The sequence below is a fragment of the Catharus ustulatus genome, chromosome 10 (assembly GCF_009819885.2).
Source record: "Catharus ustulatus isolate bCatUst1 chromosome 10, bCatUst1.pri.v2, whole genome shotgun sequence".
Taxonomy (NCBI): domain Eukaryota; kingdom Metazoa; phylum Chordata; class Aves; order Passeriformes; family Turdidae; genus Catharus; species Catharus ustulatus.
In genome coordinates, this window is record NC_046230.1 from 241,366 (window position 1) to 257,576 (window position 16,211).

A 16,211-nucleotide genomic window follows, 5' to 3' on the forward strand; every position below is an offset into this window, starting at 1 on the left:
GGTTTGCAGAAGTCACACTGAAAAATTTGCTGTCTCAGGAGCTTCCCTGCTGGAAGGCACACTTTGATTCCCTTGGTGAGCTTTCCTCTCAGCCCTTTTATGCAGAAGCAGCCAGGGAAATTTTAAAACTGCCTGTGGTCTTATTTACTAGTCTGTCCCATTTTTGTTGAGAAACATCAGACTGTAACTTCTAACTTGGGGAGAGAGAAGAGGCAGGAGGGCTGTGAGGGAGAGCTGCTGATGTGATCAGGTTGCAGTCCTGAAGCCAGGAGGAAATATTTGGTCACTGCCACAGACAGTGCACGTCATAAAGGCAGCAACCCTCACAGGCTCCGATCTCTGCTGCCAGGCTACAGTCAGTGCATTTGTTGGAGTCAAACTGGAATAACTGGAAATGAGAATTTCTATACCACTAAGCCATTGCTGGCTCGTGTATTCTTTAGAAAAATCTTCATAAGGCAGGCAAATATGAATCTGTTGTTGCTGGATCTGTTCCTGCTTGTGTCCTTGCATCTAATATATGTAATAATTAAATCAAATACAACTTTTTAAAACATACATATCTATGAGCATTTGTCTGTGTCTACATGTGATGGTTTGGAAGGGACCTTAGAAATCACCTTTTTCCACCTCCTGCCATGGGCAGGGACAATGTTCCAGGTTGCTCCAAGCCCTGTCCTGGCCTTGGACACTTCTAGGGATGCAGGAAGAGTCACAGCCTCCCCACTCTCACAGTAAAGATTTTTTCCCAGTTTCTAATCTAAATCTACTCTCTTTCTGTTTGAAGCTGAATGCAGGGTAGAACTAAGTCCTACTTTCTCTTCCTGGCTGTAATACCTTTCCTTGTCCTTTATTTTGGCATTAAGGAAGGATAGTCAGGAATTGCTCTCTAAGGAGGGAAGGATAATTAGATGTAGGAACTTTTTTCCTGCTAAGAAAACAGGTCTTGCAGCCAAGAAGGTTGATGATGGGCCCAGCATTGCTGGGGGAACACTCAGAACAGCTACTCTTAAATAATATTTCAGACCCCCAGGAATTTTTATTATTAAAAAGTGGAAGTGACGGTATTTAATCCCATTATGCCAAAGGGAATTGCTACGGCTGCCCCACTCTCTAAATGTGAGATACAGGAAAAGGCACTGCTGTTTGGAATCCGTGAACTCTACCACCAGTCTGTACCTACAGTGACACAGGACTAGTCTCATGGTCGTGCGGTAGGAGATGCATTTTCCCTCGCTACCCCAACTTCAGCCAGCCATGGGAGGCTGTGACGCTGAAACAGGGGTGTGAGGGCTGATGTTGCCTCCAGTACTTGCTGTGCTCAGCCTGGCACAGCAGGGGGTTGGAGGCAGAGACTTGGATGTTCAGGTTTGGCTTTTGCTTGTCACTGAGACTTGTGAAGTGGGAGATGAAACCTTCTGAAAATTGGAAGGGACTGAATTGCATCTTAGACTAAACTGTATGTGGTGAAGAAGTGTGCATGGTGAGTTTGTGATGTGCAGATCAAACTTGAGGTAATCGGTGGAACATCTTGGAAAAGAATGATATCGAGCCTGAGGAGCTGACAAGGATGGGAGTTCCAGAAAAAACAGAAGGCAATAAGAAGTCAGGCACATTCCTCTGTGTGATGTGATCATATACATCACTTACATGTGCTAATGCAATTCATAGGCTGGTGACCCAGAATTAGGTTTTACCCCTTGTACTATTTCACATCTTATGTGTGTAATAGGCGGTACATTCATTCTTCTCTTTAATATTTTATCGTATTTTATCACACCAAAATGAAGGGGGAAAATAGATGGCTATTATATATAAATACCAACATCTCTTCAGAAAGTTCCCTTTCCCTTTCTCAGCAGTAGAATGAAAACGTGTGTAGATGCTCTAAAACTGTACTGAGTCTTTTGACACATGGCATTTCCTTCCTAGGAACTAGCAAGAGAGATGGCAGATATGGGCTAGATATTTAACCTTTGCCACCAGTGGTGAGTTAGCATTTAAGGGTTATGATTCAGGAAATGAGAACATCCCAATAATCAGTGAAATAAAGATTATACAACACTACCTTTTATGTGAAATTCTAAAATTATATTTATTGGCCAATTCACAGAAAGTGCCGTAGTGACCACAAAAGTGACTCTGGCTTTATACATGTACAGATGTACAGAAATAGTTTTAAAATAACAGATCTATTTGGAATATGCATTTAATCAGTCCTGTGGAAAACATATGGGTACTAACAATGTCAAATTCATAAATGACTGTGCAAATTGACATAGCTGTTATGAAATACACCAGTATGCCATGGAGAAAGTTTTGTACAACTTCTTGGTCTATATAAAGTTAGGGTTTGTGTACTGTACTGTCTGTCAAAATTTACTGTACATTTTCATTAAGAAAGAGGGTTTTTTTAGTTGTTTTTGGGGTTTTTTTGGTTTTGTATTTTTTTTTTGCAGCTAATTCAAAACTATTCCAAAAATCGTTTCATATTCATCTTTTTAATTGCATATAGTCATTTAATTCATTGTATTGCATAAACTGTGTAGATTCATGCTTTCAGAAATGCATTTAGGATCAGCAACAAGACATTTAAAGATATGGTTTATGGTTGTTTCACATCAACAATAAGATATTTCACATAAAAGCATTTTTCCTGGGCTGAACAGTCTGTTGTTTTGAGACACATTTATGGAGTACAACTATTGTATGTACAACCATACAACATATATTTATTTAATCCCTTCTCTGGTATATTTATTGTTAACCATAGAAGTGGCCACAGTGGATACTTCACAGAATTTGGACAGCTAGGAAGCAATCCCAAGCTACAAAATACATGCCACCAACTGCAGTTACTGCTCCTCAAGAAGAACCAATGCACTAACATGGAAGCAATCTGGGGAATGACAAAGTGTGTGGGGAAAATTGTACACTTTTGCAGGCAGATTAAATGCCATTTTTATTGTCAAGAGATGATGAAATATGAAATAGAATTGTCCCAGCCAATTAAAGCACAGCTGCTACATTCAACATGCTGAGATTATTTCTCAACTCTTCAAAATCCTACACTCTCAGTAACATATAAAATATTTAATGACTATATAGTTAATTCTAACTAGAACAACCCTTTTCACCAAGCAATATTGCAACAATTTTCAGGGTGCATGCCTGATTCCTGCCCTGCTGTTCATCACAAGTCATGTTTTACAACTCCTTTCTCAGGAATTCCTCTTCTTTTTTCTCTCCTTTGTGTTGCAATCTGACCTTGTAAGGCTCATTCGTCTTTCCCCCTGTCCATCAGACTTTGGGTACTCCTTATGCTTGTTTTGGGAAAGTGGGCAGAGCAGTGACGGCAAATTGCCAGCCAATGCCAAGGCAGTCATGGTTTGCCCATGTGACCTAAATCCAGTCCTGACAATTCATCATTACCTACAATATGGTTTGGACAATTTACATCCTCTAGGGACAGAGATGTGCTGATGGAAGCAGAGGGCTCCCTAAAGTCACCACTGGAACTCTCAGTGTTCCTGCTTTCTCCTTCACACCAATCCTTGCAGACAGAATAAATGAAGAAGAAATCAAATTCTATTTCCCTTGGGTCTTAGTTATGCAATGGCTCTTCCAGCACAAGGATTTCAGTTCTGGTTTGGAGTTCAGGAACAGGAGGCAGCAGCAGAAACACATCAATGAAAAGACCCAAACTGACTTTGTACATTCACCCTGCTTGCCATGTGACTTCTGAGCCAGAGAACACAAGTTTGCATGGGGCCTGCTTGAAAACAAACCACATGGTCATCATGCCAGCCGGAACCAGAAATGGATCACAAATTTAGAATGTAAGGGTAGGCATGGCAGTAATTAGAAGAGTTGGCACAATTCTATTTCTTTGCAGTACTTAATACCTGGCTAGAAATATTGAGCATTTGTTTTAGAAAGCATTCTCCTGATATTTGAGGACAAGAAATATTACCTATCTTAAGTGGATGTACTGGTTAATAGCTGCTGGTTAACAGTGTTGGTTAATAGTACTGATTAATGTTAGGACAATTAAAACCACGGGCATATGAATGACAATGTCTGTTTTCACATTAAAGACAGGAATCTAATTTTTAACAAATTATACTTTGTATTATTGTTTGGTTGGCTCCAGCGTTTATTGGTTGGCTTTGTTAAATCATACCCATGTAAAAAACACTGCCAAATTCGTATCATATGAGAACTAATCCATAGATTACAGAAAAGATTTTTTTAAAAAGCAAGTTTCAATTTAATTGTTTAAACTTTGACAATTTATGGAGCTACACACATCAACACAGAGCACCTTAACAGAGTGGACTGAAAATGACTCATTTAAGAAGTACCAGGGGATTTAGATTGTGTATTAAAGACATTTCATGAAAAGGTAGGAAATACAATACTGAAGGAGTGAATTGGGATGAGGAGGGATTCAGAACTTTTCTAGTAAATGACCAAAGGCAATTAACTTGATAACTATCTAAAAATACTCAAAGGATATAAATTATGGCTAGAGGAACTATTTAGAGTGGTGCAAAAGAGTATAACTGGGATTAATGAGATAAAAATTACAAAAAAGATTATTTAAATTCATTTGCAGGAAAAGTTTTCTAATGTGAATTCTAATAAGACTCTAGAACAATCTCCCAGGGGAAGCAGTAGAAGCCCCAGGCTTAGAAACATTTAACTAGGTTGAAGCACTCCCACCCCTAACACCAAAAAATATATTCTAGGAAAGAATTCTGCACTGTTAGCATAACACTCTTCTTTGCACTACTTTTTCCTGTGATTTTCTTGTACACACACATATAAGTATGCAACACACGTGTGATTGCATCTATGTCTGGTCATCTCGGAATCCTTCGACATCCTATGTTCATTCTCTTTCTTGTTCATCGTGACAGTGTCAGTTCTGGCATGAAAACAGAAAATGCTTCCATTTTCTTATTATTTGACACTCAAGCTTTTATATATCTTTCTTTTCTAAAAGATTAAATTTCAACTTTTTCCACGTAGCTATAAACCTTAATTCTTTCTGTTGTTCATGCAGTATTCTCTTCTACCTTCCTGTTCACTCTTCCTTAAACAATAATTTGATTTTCTAATGGAACTGACTGTAGTTGATCCATTCTGCATTCCAAAGAGCATGCCTAGTTAAAACAACCATCCACCTTCTCATCTACTGCACATTAAGCAGTTTGCAGACAAGGATTTATTGCCAATTTCAGTACCGGTTTGAAATGTCATTGTAGTCCCAGGCTGAACCAGGGCTGTCTGATCAAGTCTTTTGTACATGTTTATGTATTTAGGGGAGGCAAGAGTAGAAAAAAAAAAAAAAAAGACACTGTAATTTTAATAACATTTTGCTTTTTTTCCCCCTTAGCATATCCTGGAACCTTCAGCCAAAAATAGTTTTATGGGTTACAACAAAAACACCTGAAAGAACAATACACCCAGCTGGGAAGTTAAATGCCTCTGAACCCAAGTCTATATCCAGATTCATACAAAAGGAATAGGTGGGGCTGCAGAAAAGCATTTTACATCCATGAATTTTTCTGGGTTTCTGAAGTACAAGGATGGAATACCATTGTAAAATCTTTGTTCCCTATTTGGAGTCAGCTTCTCTTTGCATTTGGAAAGCTTTGTGCACCTTGCCCAGGGAAAGCTGAACTCTTTTATTGTACAACGTACTTACTTAACTGTGAAAAAAAATCTGGTGCTTCTTTATTGTCAGCACAGACATAAACAGTGACAATACATGGCCATGGAGCTTCGACAGCTGATGGATGCACAGTTTCCCCATGAGTTAGTACTGAAAATAAGAATGAGGGCTTTCCTGAACTCTGCTTAACACATTTGCGGAGCTTCACACTGCTCAGATCGTTTCTTTATAGGCAGTAACTAATGACGCACCAGCCCAGAGCTCTACACTGTAACCATTGCATCATTCCCTCTGCACTTGTTTGGAGTGCTCTACCATGGAGGACTGGGAGCAGAGCTGCAGGAGAATTACTGAATTACGGTTTTACCACCAGGCTCTTTCACAGGGCTGTTCCAAAAGATGCCAGCAGCACTGATACTGTAGCCAGCAGATACATGAAAACCATAACAAACAAACCACTGGCAATACCTACTCCAAAGGCAGCAAAGTGCCTCTAGGGAAAAAGGGTACCTGCTCTATTGACTTCCTTTTCATCATTAGGAATGAACTTACGAACATAAAAAACTTCCTGGGTTCATTTTTCTCTGCTAAGTTTCAATAATGAGGGCTACAGTTGCTTATTATTTTAAACGCCAATGTTAGACAGAGCTTTATGGAATTAAAAACCCTTGCTCCCCCTCAGTTTCTGCACTGTTCAAGTGTTATATATTTTTAATTTATGGCCATGTCTTTTTCAAAGAAAAACAAAACCAAAGAGAATATACCAGGCCTGAACCTTGCTAATCCTACAAAGGTGATGAATTATAATTACTTTCTGAGTTATCATTGGAACAATTTTCCCAATATATTAAGCAGAAATATTTCTTGAGATTGGTTGTGTTAAGAGAGTATGAATTTTGCTCTGCTGTAGCTTTAGTGGTTATCTCTATTGTTTGTGTCTTTGTTCTCCATACTAACAAAAATAAAGTTGTATGCCAGGAGAGTCCAGCAACCAGAAGCCTGATCACTGGATACACAATCTGAGACATGCAGCTTTAGGGAACTTGATCCATTTAAGTTTACATCACTCCCCACAAATTGCTTGTTATGCCTTTCTTTACTTAAAAAAACCCCAACAAAACATTTGACCCAAATGTACAAAGATTTCACAGGATCACAGCTTCTGGGTGCTGTAAAACATATTTATTTTATATTACAAAGTGTTGCATAGTTTGGTGCATGGGAGAGTTGGTTTCTTTGGGAACACCAAGGTCTTTGAGGGATGCTTTTCCTGTGGCTCTTTGCAGTGGTGCTGGAATGCTGTGAGCTCTGCAGGCTCTGGGGGCATCGAGGCTGTGCAGTAATAAGGCCTGTCAGCTTCCTCAGCTGCGCTGAGAGGGAAAACCTAATGCCATTCTGTGGGTGGTGACACTGGTTGGAGCTTGAGGGATATTATGCAGCACAGGATTATGTACCACGAACAGGAATGAATTTAGTGACTTAGAAAGTGGTTTGATTTCTTTGGCAATCTTTTTGATATTAATGTTTTGTCATTTGGGGCTTTTTCTCCTATTTCCTTGGATTCGCTCAATTGGTGTAGAACTACTGTAAGCAGTTGCTCGATAAAGGTCAGCAGCTACAGGGATCAGCCAGAGGGGCATTAATCCCAAGACCTACTGTTGACAGCCTAGATGAGGCTGCTGCATCATCCAGGTTCCTCCCAATATTTCCACTATTTATATTCAGTAATTTTATCAGGGAAGAACCTGATAAAACCTGATATTCCCCTGAGACTGGGATATCCTAGTTCTGAGATACTTATTCTGGTCAGCCTGTGTGAATTAAGGGAAGAGGAAGCCCTTTAGAGGAGATGTACTCAGAGTTTTATTTCCTCTCCCTCTCTCAGGAGCCATATGTTTTTGCAAACATCCTTAGTTTTGGTATTATAATTTTTATTCCAGGATACCAGGAGTAGCCCCATCCCACCAGACCTTTACCGGCTGTCACCCCCAGTAAAGTCTTTCCTGGTGCTGTTTTGTGTAGATGAAGAGCTGTGTGTTCTGGCACCAACTTGGAGAAGATGCAGTGTTGTGTCCCAGTGCACTGGGACCCCTACCAGGGAGAAGAGTGAAGCTGCCTCTGAGGTTACAGCTGGAGAAAGGGACAGCTGAGACACAGATTATTTACTATTTTTTAATTTATTTTTTATGAAAGCTCAAAAGACTTTGCCATAGTGAAGGACTGCTACTGCATTACCCTCTGCCCACCTGGGGCTGCTGATCTCCCATGGCATTATTTTCGGTTTACAGTCAGGCAGGGACAGCTCCTGCAATGGAGATCGTGGGTTTCATTCCCACAGGAGAAAATTTAGAACCCTCGGATCCTTTCTGAGCCTTACTTTGTTCCAGAATGGAGTAAGGATGGTGCTCAACAAGCTCAGCATCGCCACATGCCAGACAGGAAAATAAACTGCTACCTCTCATTAGCCTCTGGTGAGGTAAAAATCAGTCCCACCACCACTGCAAGGTATTACCTGTTAGAATGAACAAATAGCGACAGCTTATTTTAATTAGTATTAAAGATGTCACAAACCCTACATGTCTATTTCTAACTTGAACTAGTGTCAGCCAATGCAGTAAATATTGAGATTAATCTCAAGTGTGCATTTTAAGGTTTACTTACAAAGATAAAACACCTGTGTAGGGGGTAAAAGTGAAAGGGAAATGAGACCTATTAATCACAAATAGCCACTTAGGCAGTTATATTAATTCAGATAACATCTTCAATTTGCATTTGTAGGTTTTGCAGCTTTTCCCAGCCTTAGAATAGAACTTCTAAATCTTAAAGGCATCATTGATGCAATGTAATTTTAGACCTCTGTTGTCACCTCTGGATTCTAGATGCCACGGATTGTGGGTACCTCTTCAGAACTGCTTTCTTTGGATACACTTGTTTATTGCTAGTGTAAAAAAGCCACCTCACCACAAGACAGATCCTGAGGGGCTTCTTGTGAGTCCAGGGAAGGGAATGGAGCTGGGGAAGGGTTGGAGCACCAGGCTGGTGAGGAGCAGCTGGGGCAGCTTGGGGGGCTCAGCCTGCAGAAAAGGAAGCTCAGGAGGGGCCTTTTCACTCTCTCAACTCCCTGAGAGGATGCTGCAGTCAGGTGGGATTGGGTTCTCTTCTCAAGTAACAAGTGATAGGACAAGGGGAAACAGCCTTGAGCTGTGCTGGGGAGATTTAGACTGAATATTGGGGAAAATTTCCTCAGTGAAAGGATGGTCAAACATTGGAAGAGACTGTCCAGGGTAGCGTGGAGTAACCATCCTGGGGGAATTCCAAGACATGTGAATGGGGGACCTGGGGACAGTGGTCTTGGCAGTGCTCAATGATCTTAGAGTTCTTTTCCAACCTGAATGGTTTTACAGTTCTAAACACTATTTTCAGGAAGGAAAGGAAAGAACTTTGGCTTTTGACTAGGGCAAAAAGCCCCATGTGGTGTGTCTTTATGTATGTATGTGTGTACATGTTCTGGTTGGTTTTTAAGCAAGTAGGTTATATAAAAAAATAATTTCTGGAGGGGAGGAAATATGGTTAGAATAGTTTTAGAAAAAGTGATAGTTCTCTGATTTTCTAGTAGTAGTTTTGCTCAAGAAGCCACTGCTCTCAGGGCTATACAAATATTCTAGGGCCCATTGTGTGAAGTATCTCATTCTCACTGCCGTTTTGTGAAAATGATGTTTCTATTTATTTGAATGAAAAATGCTGCATAATGCACTCCAACGAGTAATCTAAAATAAGTGCAGTGATACATTTTAGTTTTCTGAATATCTTACTGCAAACCATGTTTTAGTTACAACACACATGCCTGTATTACTTTGCTTAGGTTTAAAAATGTAGGTTTATTTACAGTAGAGAAAATACTTTGTTTGCTTCTTATGTAATGTGTGAGTACAACCTGAAAAGATCAACTTGCAGTAACAAAAAGATAAAAGTCTATTAGATGGAGAAACACACTGAGGAATTCACAAACATATAAAAAAATTAAAGGTTTTCAAAAAGGTTCTAAATTGCTGTTTTAAAGTTGCCCTAATGTTTCCTATGACAACAATAACAACAACAATAATAATAATAATAATTATCAGGAATAACAGAAACTTTAAAATAATTTAAGTCCAGTTTTAAATCTGAAACTGACTTTTAAATATCTACATTTAATTTTAAATATTTTTTTTCTGAGCAGAAAGGTTTGCTGATATGTGCTGATAACAAGCATCATGAAGACTCTGCTTCATGTCACTAAGAAAATTAAAACTAGGAAATTACCTAGGATACTGGGATGGTAGGAACTGATCTAACATAACCTTTTATTCAAGACATTCAGAAATATTAATTTCATTTTAAACATAAATTGTGGAGATTTTTAAAGTTGTTGTTCCTGCAGATAAAATGTACTTATGTGGCCTTGATTCTGAAAATATTCTTCTAAGTTTAATACGTGTGAGAGAATAAAATGGAACAGGATTGAGAACAGAAGAAAACTGCTGTGTTGCCAATCTTAACAACCATGTGACAACGTGATTGCATAACAAATAAAAGCATGAATATCTCTAATTTTAAAATTAATATAGCTTTTTCTTTCATTTACTTTCTAGTTATTCAACTACAAGGCGTAGTTGCTGTCAGTATTTCCCTTCAGTGATCAAATGCAGAAACTGGAATTACAAGAACCCCCAAACTCACTATATATTCTCTATATCCCATGACATTTAGGAGCTGTTAATAATCCAGTATTGAGGTGGATACCCTCAAGACGGCTCCAAGTACCCTTTGCAAAATCAGCCACCATTCACGGTGCTCAGGAAGGTCCTGTTGTGGCAAGACTGACTACGGGAGTGGAGACAGCAGCTCATTTTAAACAGCAAATTGCAAAAGCAAAAGTCAAAGATGAAATTGCAAAGAAAACAAAGTACCTAGGAAAATAGCCCAGACAAGCCATGAAGCAACATTCACTTCCATGCTATTTTGTTTCTATGCATTGGAGCAGCTACCCCAGCAAGTGTGGCAGCATTCGGTGAGCAGAGCAGTCAAAGATGCAAAGGTACTTAAGGAAAGGGGACAAAAACCACACCACACAGACTTATCAACATGTTGTATACGTAGCTCTGCTTTGTCCTTTTTTTTTTTTTAGTTTTCTTTCTAAACAGTGTTTAAGAAAAATATGCTGTGTTACCATAACAAACTAAAATACTCTCTCAACCTCTTAAGATTTTAGTTTTTACTTTTGACTATTTTGGTTGTGTGTAGGTTTTATTTTTCCTTGTCTAGTTTATAAAACCTTCTCTCAACACTAATGGCTTCAGGAAGAAGAAATAAGGGAGAATTATGAGCACAGAAGAGGGCTCACTGTGTTGTTCCTTTCTCTTGCGCACTACAGGCAGGCAGGGGTAGAGAAGAAATAGGGCATTTTGTTTTTATAGAATACAGTCAGAATTTATAGAATTCCAGCTGGCATTCACTAAGCAAAAGGTAATGTTTTCCTCATCTAAAATAATTGTTTAAATCCCAGCCATACATAGCTATGGAATAATGGGGTCACTTATTTTCCACTAGTTCAGTAAGATGCTGCAGCAAGCTAATGATTCCATGAGACAGACAGTTTAGAACATCGATTTGCTGCAAATTGCTCAATCCATAACTAATGAGCAGCTCTACAGATTTTCAGCTAATCAATCCCATTAGAATTTACAGTTTGCATAAGACCATATTACTCTGTCTGTGGACACAGAATGAACTGGGGTTTTTCTGGTAACCTTCAGTAGTCCCTTCTTGTTGCAGTTTTTTTTAAAACTTGTTTTTAATTTCTATCAGTAGGTTGGATAAAAATCCCTCTCTTGAGGGTCTGACAGCATGCCTGAAAAAATACACTGTCCACGTCTACATCTGCACACATGCATCCCCTGTCAAGTCCTAGATATTCCCGTTGCAGAAGACAGTTAACATCCAGAAGGCAGGAGGAGATGACAGATGGAAATCAGCCCCTGCAGCACTAAAGCCCTGCCCCAGTTTGGAGATGGATTATGTTTTTTACACCTGTAAGAATGTGAAGTTAGATGGCAATTGGTATTTGGACCCACAGAACTAATTCTTCAGAACAAGCTGAAATCTCTCATGAAAAATGTAGCAAAGGCAAAAACTTCTACGGATCAAGTGACAGGACTTTTGTCACACATCTACAGAGTAGAAACAGGAAATTGAGAACTGTGCTTGCTAACAATTAGATCAAGTTCTGGATTATTTTACTATGTGTGTGCAAGGAGGTTTGTATGATTTTTTTCCCCAGGCTTTGTAAGAAAAGGGTCAGTTCTATCATTATCAATTACTACAACAAGATCATTTTAGTCAAAACAGTTATAGGCAAGCAGAAGTTCAAATCCTGTCAATGTCACAGATTCTGAAAAAACATTGTATTGGTTGTTACAAAAGAGCTGTGGCTGGAGGGCTGTTTGTTAGTACGGGAGTGTTGAATCATCCCACTCCAACTGCTCTTGCCTGGTGGAATTCTGTTTGTTTCCCTTTTGGACAATCACTTCCTCCTCCTCTTCATCCTCTTCACTGTCATCTGATTCAGCACTCGTTGTGTCTTCCTCTTCATCGTCTATGTCTTCTTCCTCACTCTCCTCTTCTGTCTTGTGTGGCTTTTCATATTTCTACAACACATTTAAAGAAATGAGACAGTAGCAGAAACGTGCCTTCTTTCTAGCCAGAGCTGTCTCAAATGAGCATTTAGAAATGCTAACATGCTGGGCAAACCTGCTTTCCATCATTATGTGATTATTAAGCATCAAATTCATACAAATTGATAGCAAACACTCAAAAGCTACTTTAAGAATAAACAATCTCTTTGTTAGGCACACTGCCAAAATTTAGATGTTCAACATCAGCTTCTTTAAACTGCTGATGATTTCCCTCCTTTTAGTGTACAAATGCATACGTGTCAAAGTAAAAACCAAACCAACTATATCATCTTGGGTACCTACAAACAGACATGGATGGAGTGGAAGTGACAGTGTACCTGAACTTCCTCACCATCTTCTTTAGTAATTATACATGACACCAAATCTGAAGCTCTCAGTGATATCTGATTAAGGTGTGCAGAGCTGAGAACTGGGCTGGGGTCTTGAGTGTACACACACATAGCTGAACAACTGCACCCTGAAATAGGCTCAGACCCACTGCCAGCCCAGCCAGTGGCTCCTACCCAGGGTGCAATGCTGTGCCCCGGGTAAGTACCTCCATGGGGTTGACGGTGATGGTGAGAGCAGAGTCATCCCAGTCCATGTCACTGTCCTTGGCTCCCTCGCGGCCCGTGGCCCCGTGCTGGCGGGCCGTGCGCAGCCGGAACACGCCCAGCGTGATCACCAGCACCAGCACACTCACGCAGATGATGATAACCATCGTGGCCACACTGGGAACCACTGGGACAAAGGGGAGCAAAGGGAATGCAGTTACACTCGTGGACCAAGTCACCTAAATCCCACTAACCTTGTTTGTTTCCAACCCACAGCACTCCCTCCTTTGGACTGAGAATCAGGACAGACACTTGCCATGTGCCTGGGATGACAGAAAGTCTTGACCAGTGCCCATCCACTAAGGTGGAGCACACACAAATGGTGTTCACAGATATCTTAACCTGAGTATGATAAATCCTAACTAAAAAGCGAGCATGCCCACCTTTTCTCTTTGAGCCACTTAACTACAGAAGACAAGTAGTTAGTAAGTGCAGAGTCAATTAGTTTCTGCAGTAAAATTCTTTTATCTCACCTGCATGTTGTCTCTTCTGATCACAGCTGAGGCCTCAACCTTACTTGAGACAAAACGTACTCAAATCCCAAAGCTTATATTTTCAAAGGTTTCAAACACTTGTGATTCGAATGTGAAGCTCCCAGAAATAAATGCATTGCCACCTAATTTGGCTGTGTTACAACCTTGCTGGAAGATTCTTGAGGACTCAAGACATTTTTCTCCACTGTCTGGTTGCACTCTGAGAAGCCCCTGTCTCTGTCTAATCGCAGGAAGAAATCTCTCTGAACTACCATGTGTAATCAGCTCCATAATTAGGTGAGTGAAGAAATACTGCCACTTTGTACGTCGAGGTACTGCAGTTCCAGGAGCAATGGGATAACCCAGTCCATAACCCATTTTATTGCCTTGCCCGGCCTATAAGAATGGAAGTCTGAAATCAAAACATATTTAGGAGCCCAAAAACCTAGTTTGCAACAGTTTATCCATTAAACATTCAGTTCCATTTTAGTGAACTGTCTGTACAATGTAAGGAAAAATACAGTAATTTTCTAAGCATGTATATAGCTACTTATAACTGCCTACACTTTACCTCAGCTTTACTTCTTTACATATGTATCATTCAGCTAAAATGATTTCAGAATCCAAATTTTAAACAGGTATCTTTTGCCTGGATTTAACTTCACTGAGAAGGTTTCAGATTTGTGGGTATATTTTAACTCATATAGCCTAAAAATTAAATTAAAATATATCCTAGTGCCTGTTGCACATCTCTAGATGAACTTATCTCCAGAGAGACCAGATTGAGGCCTTGACAGTAGCTAACAGAGGCACTGCAGCAATTATGCATTTAAAAAATGACACAATTTCTTCCTTTTGCTTTGAAAGGAGTGGATAGAAATTAATATGCTACAGAACTACAAATGCACAAGGACAATATGAGTATAAATATGACCCTTCACACCACTCAATACTAGAAACAAGGCATTTTTTTACTGTGGGGGTCAGAGTTCAAAACCATTAATGAAGACTTTAAAAAAGGGTACCAGGTTTTAATTACAAAGTGCATTCTTTGTCAGAGTATAATTCAGCGTTACTGTCTTTCACACCTCTGCAAAGATCTCTGAGAAGTTTTAGAAGCTGAAACAATGGACCTCAGGGCTTTAGTCTGTGGAGCAGTCTGACTCACAAGGGGAGCACTGACACACTGAGAAGCCTCTGGGAAGGTGTCACATACCTGAGCTGTGAACTGCACTTACACTCCCCTCAGGGTGTTGAACAGATTGGAGAAATTGAGGCTGAACTATCATGTGATTTACATGGTCCATGAAGTTGGAATTGGAACTGTGTAGAATATTAACCTGGGGGAAGAGAAAAAGAAGAGACCAGACACTAAAAAGCGTTTCATACTCCAAGTCTGGCTCCATATATTAGATTGGACTATGAAGTTCAGATAGCACTACTTCATAAATGATAAAGGCCAAATTAAATCCTCTCTCATGCCAGTGGAAAATACACACCTTAATATATTTCTAATTTGTAGCATGAAAAATGCATTGTAACCTTTCTGGCTGTTGACTCTGAAGTTGTACAGAACAGGACTCTTTTTATTTACCTGTTTGAATAAGTAGTGACTTTTTCTTCTCTCTATATTAATCAGCTTTTAGGTGTTACCTAAACATTATAAAATAATTGTTAATTTTATTAACAATTATTAAGGCGTTAATTGTCTTTATAAACAATTATTAATTTTGACCATACTATTAAGTAGGTCCTGCAATTTCCTTCAGTTGATAGCTGGGCTGTAGACCACAGTGCTAGGTCAGAAAACACAACACAGTCATTGCTCACCTCCTAACTGAACTCACTGCTCACCTCCAGTTTGAACTCACTGCTCACCTCCAGGCTGAACTCACTGCTCACCTCCAGGCTGAACTCACTGCTCACTTCCAAACTGAACTCACTGCTCCCCTCCAAACTGAAATCACTGCTCACTTCCAGGTTGAACTCATTGCTCATCTCCAAACTGAACTCACTGCTCACCTCCAGGTTGAACTCATTGCTCACCTCCAAGCTGAACTCACTGCTCACCTCCAAGCTGAACTCATTGCTCACCTCCAAGCTGAACTCACTGCTCACCTCCAAGCTGAAATCATTGCTCACCTCCAAACTGAAATCACTGCTCACCTCCAAGCTGAACTCACTGCTCACCTCCAGGCTGAGCTCATTGCTTACCTCCAGGTTGAACTCATTGCTCACCTCCAGGTTGAACTCGTTGCTGGTATAACGCCCATTGAGCTCGGAGCACTTGACCCTGAACTTTCTGTCCGAGGTGTCCGAGGTGCCCCAGTTGCGGTAGCGGAGCTGCCGCAGCACCTGCTCATAGCTGAACATGCTGTCTACACCTGCAGGGTGTGAGGGCAGGGACAGCTCAGGGACAGGCAAGGGAACACTGCTCAGGCAATACACAGCAAATCAACTGGTCACAGAACACACAGAAGTCAGCAGAATGGTCTGGAAATGACAGGGCATTGAATGTTCCCTGATACACGATTATATGAGGATGTTTTTGTAATTGAATGTAGGTTCCTAATGGAGAGGGATAAATACAACAACAGTGGTACAGAATAAATTTCTTAGTGATCAGAAAAAGATTCCCAATGTCCCAGCACTGTACAAGAACACTGAGAACTCCCTCACTCCCACGTTCCACTGTGATGGTCCACAAGAACCCCACATTTAGAGAAAGCAG

At 40.1% G+C, this 16,211-nt stretch overlaps 1 protein-coding gene across 1 annotated transcript in view; it reads right to left on the bottom strand.

Annotated features, from left to right (window-relative positions):
* Positions 1-2,069: 2,069 nt before the first annotated feature.
* The window catches only part of CLSTN2 (calsyntenin 2), a 213,844-nt gene continuing 199,702 nt past the window's right edge, over positions 2,070-16,211 (bottom strand). Inside the window, exons 13-16 of the mRNA XM_033069303.1 lie at positions 15,719-15,864; positions 14,697-14,820; positions 12,950-13,134; positions 2,070-12,366 (exon numbers count right to left, since the gene is read on the bottom strand). Coding sequence (XP_032925194.1) covers positions 12,166-12,366; positions 12,950-13,134; positions 14,697-14,820; positions 15,719-15,864 — 656 coding nt within the window. The 3' untranslated portion in view covers positions 2,070-12,165. The remainder of the gene's footprint in view (positions 12,367-12,949; positions 13,135-14,696; positions 14,821-15,718; positions 15,865-16,211) is intronic.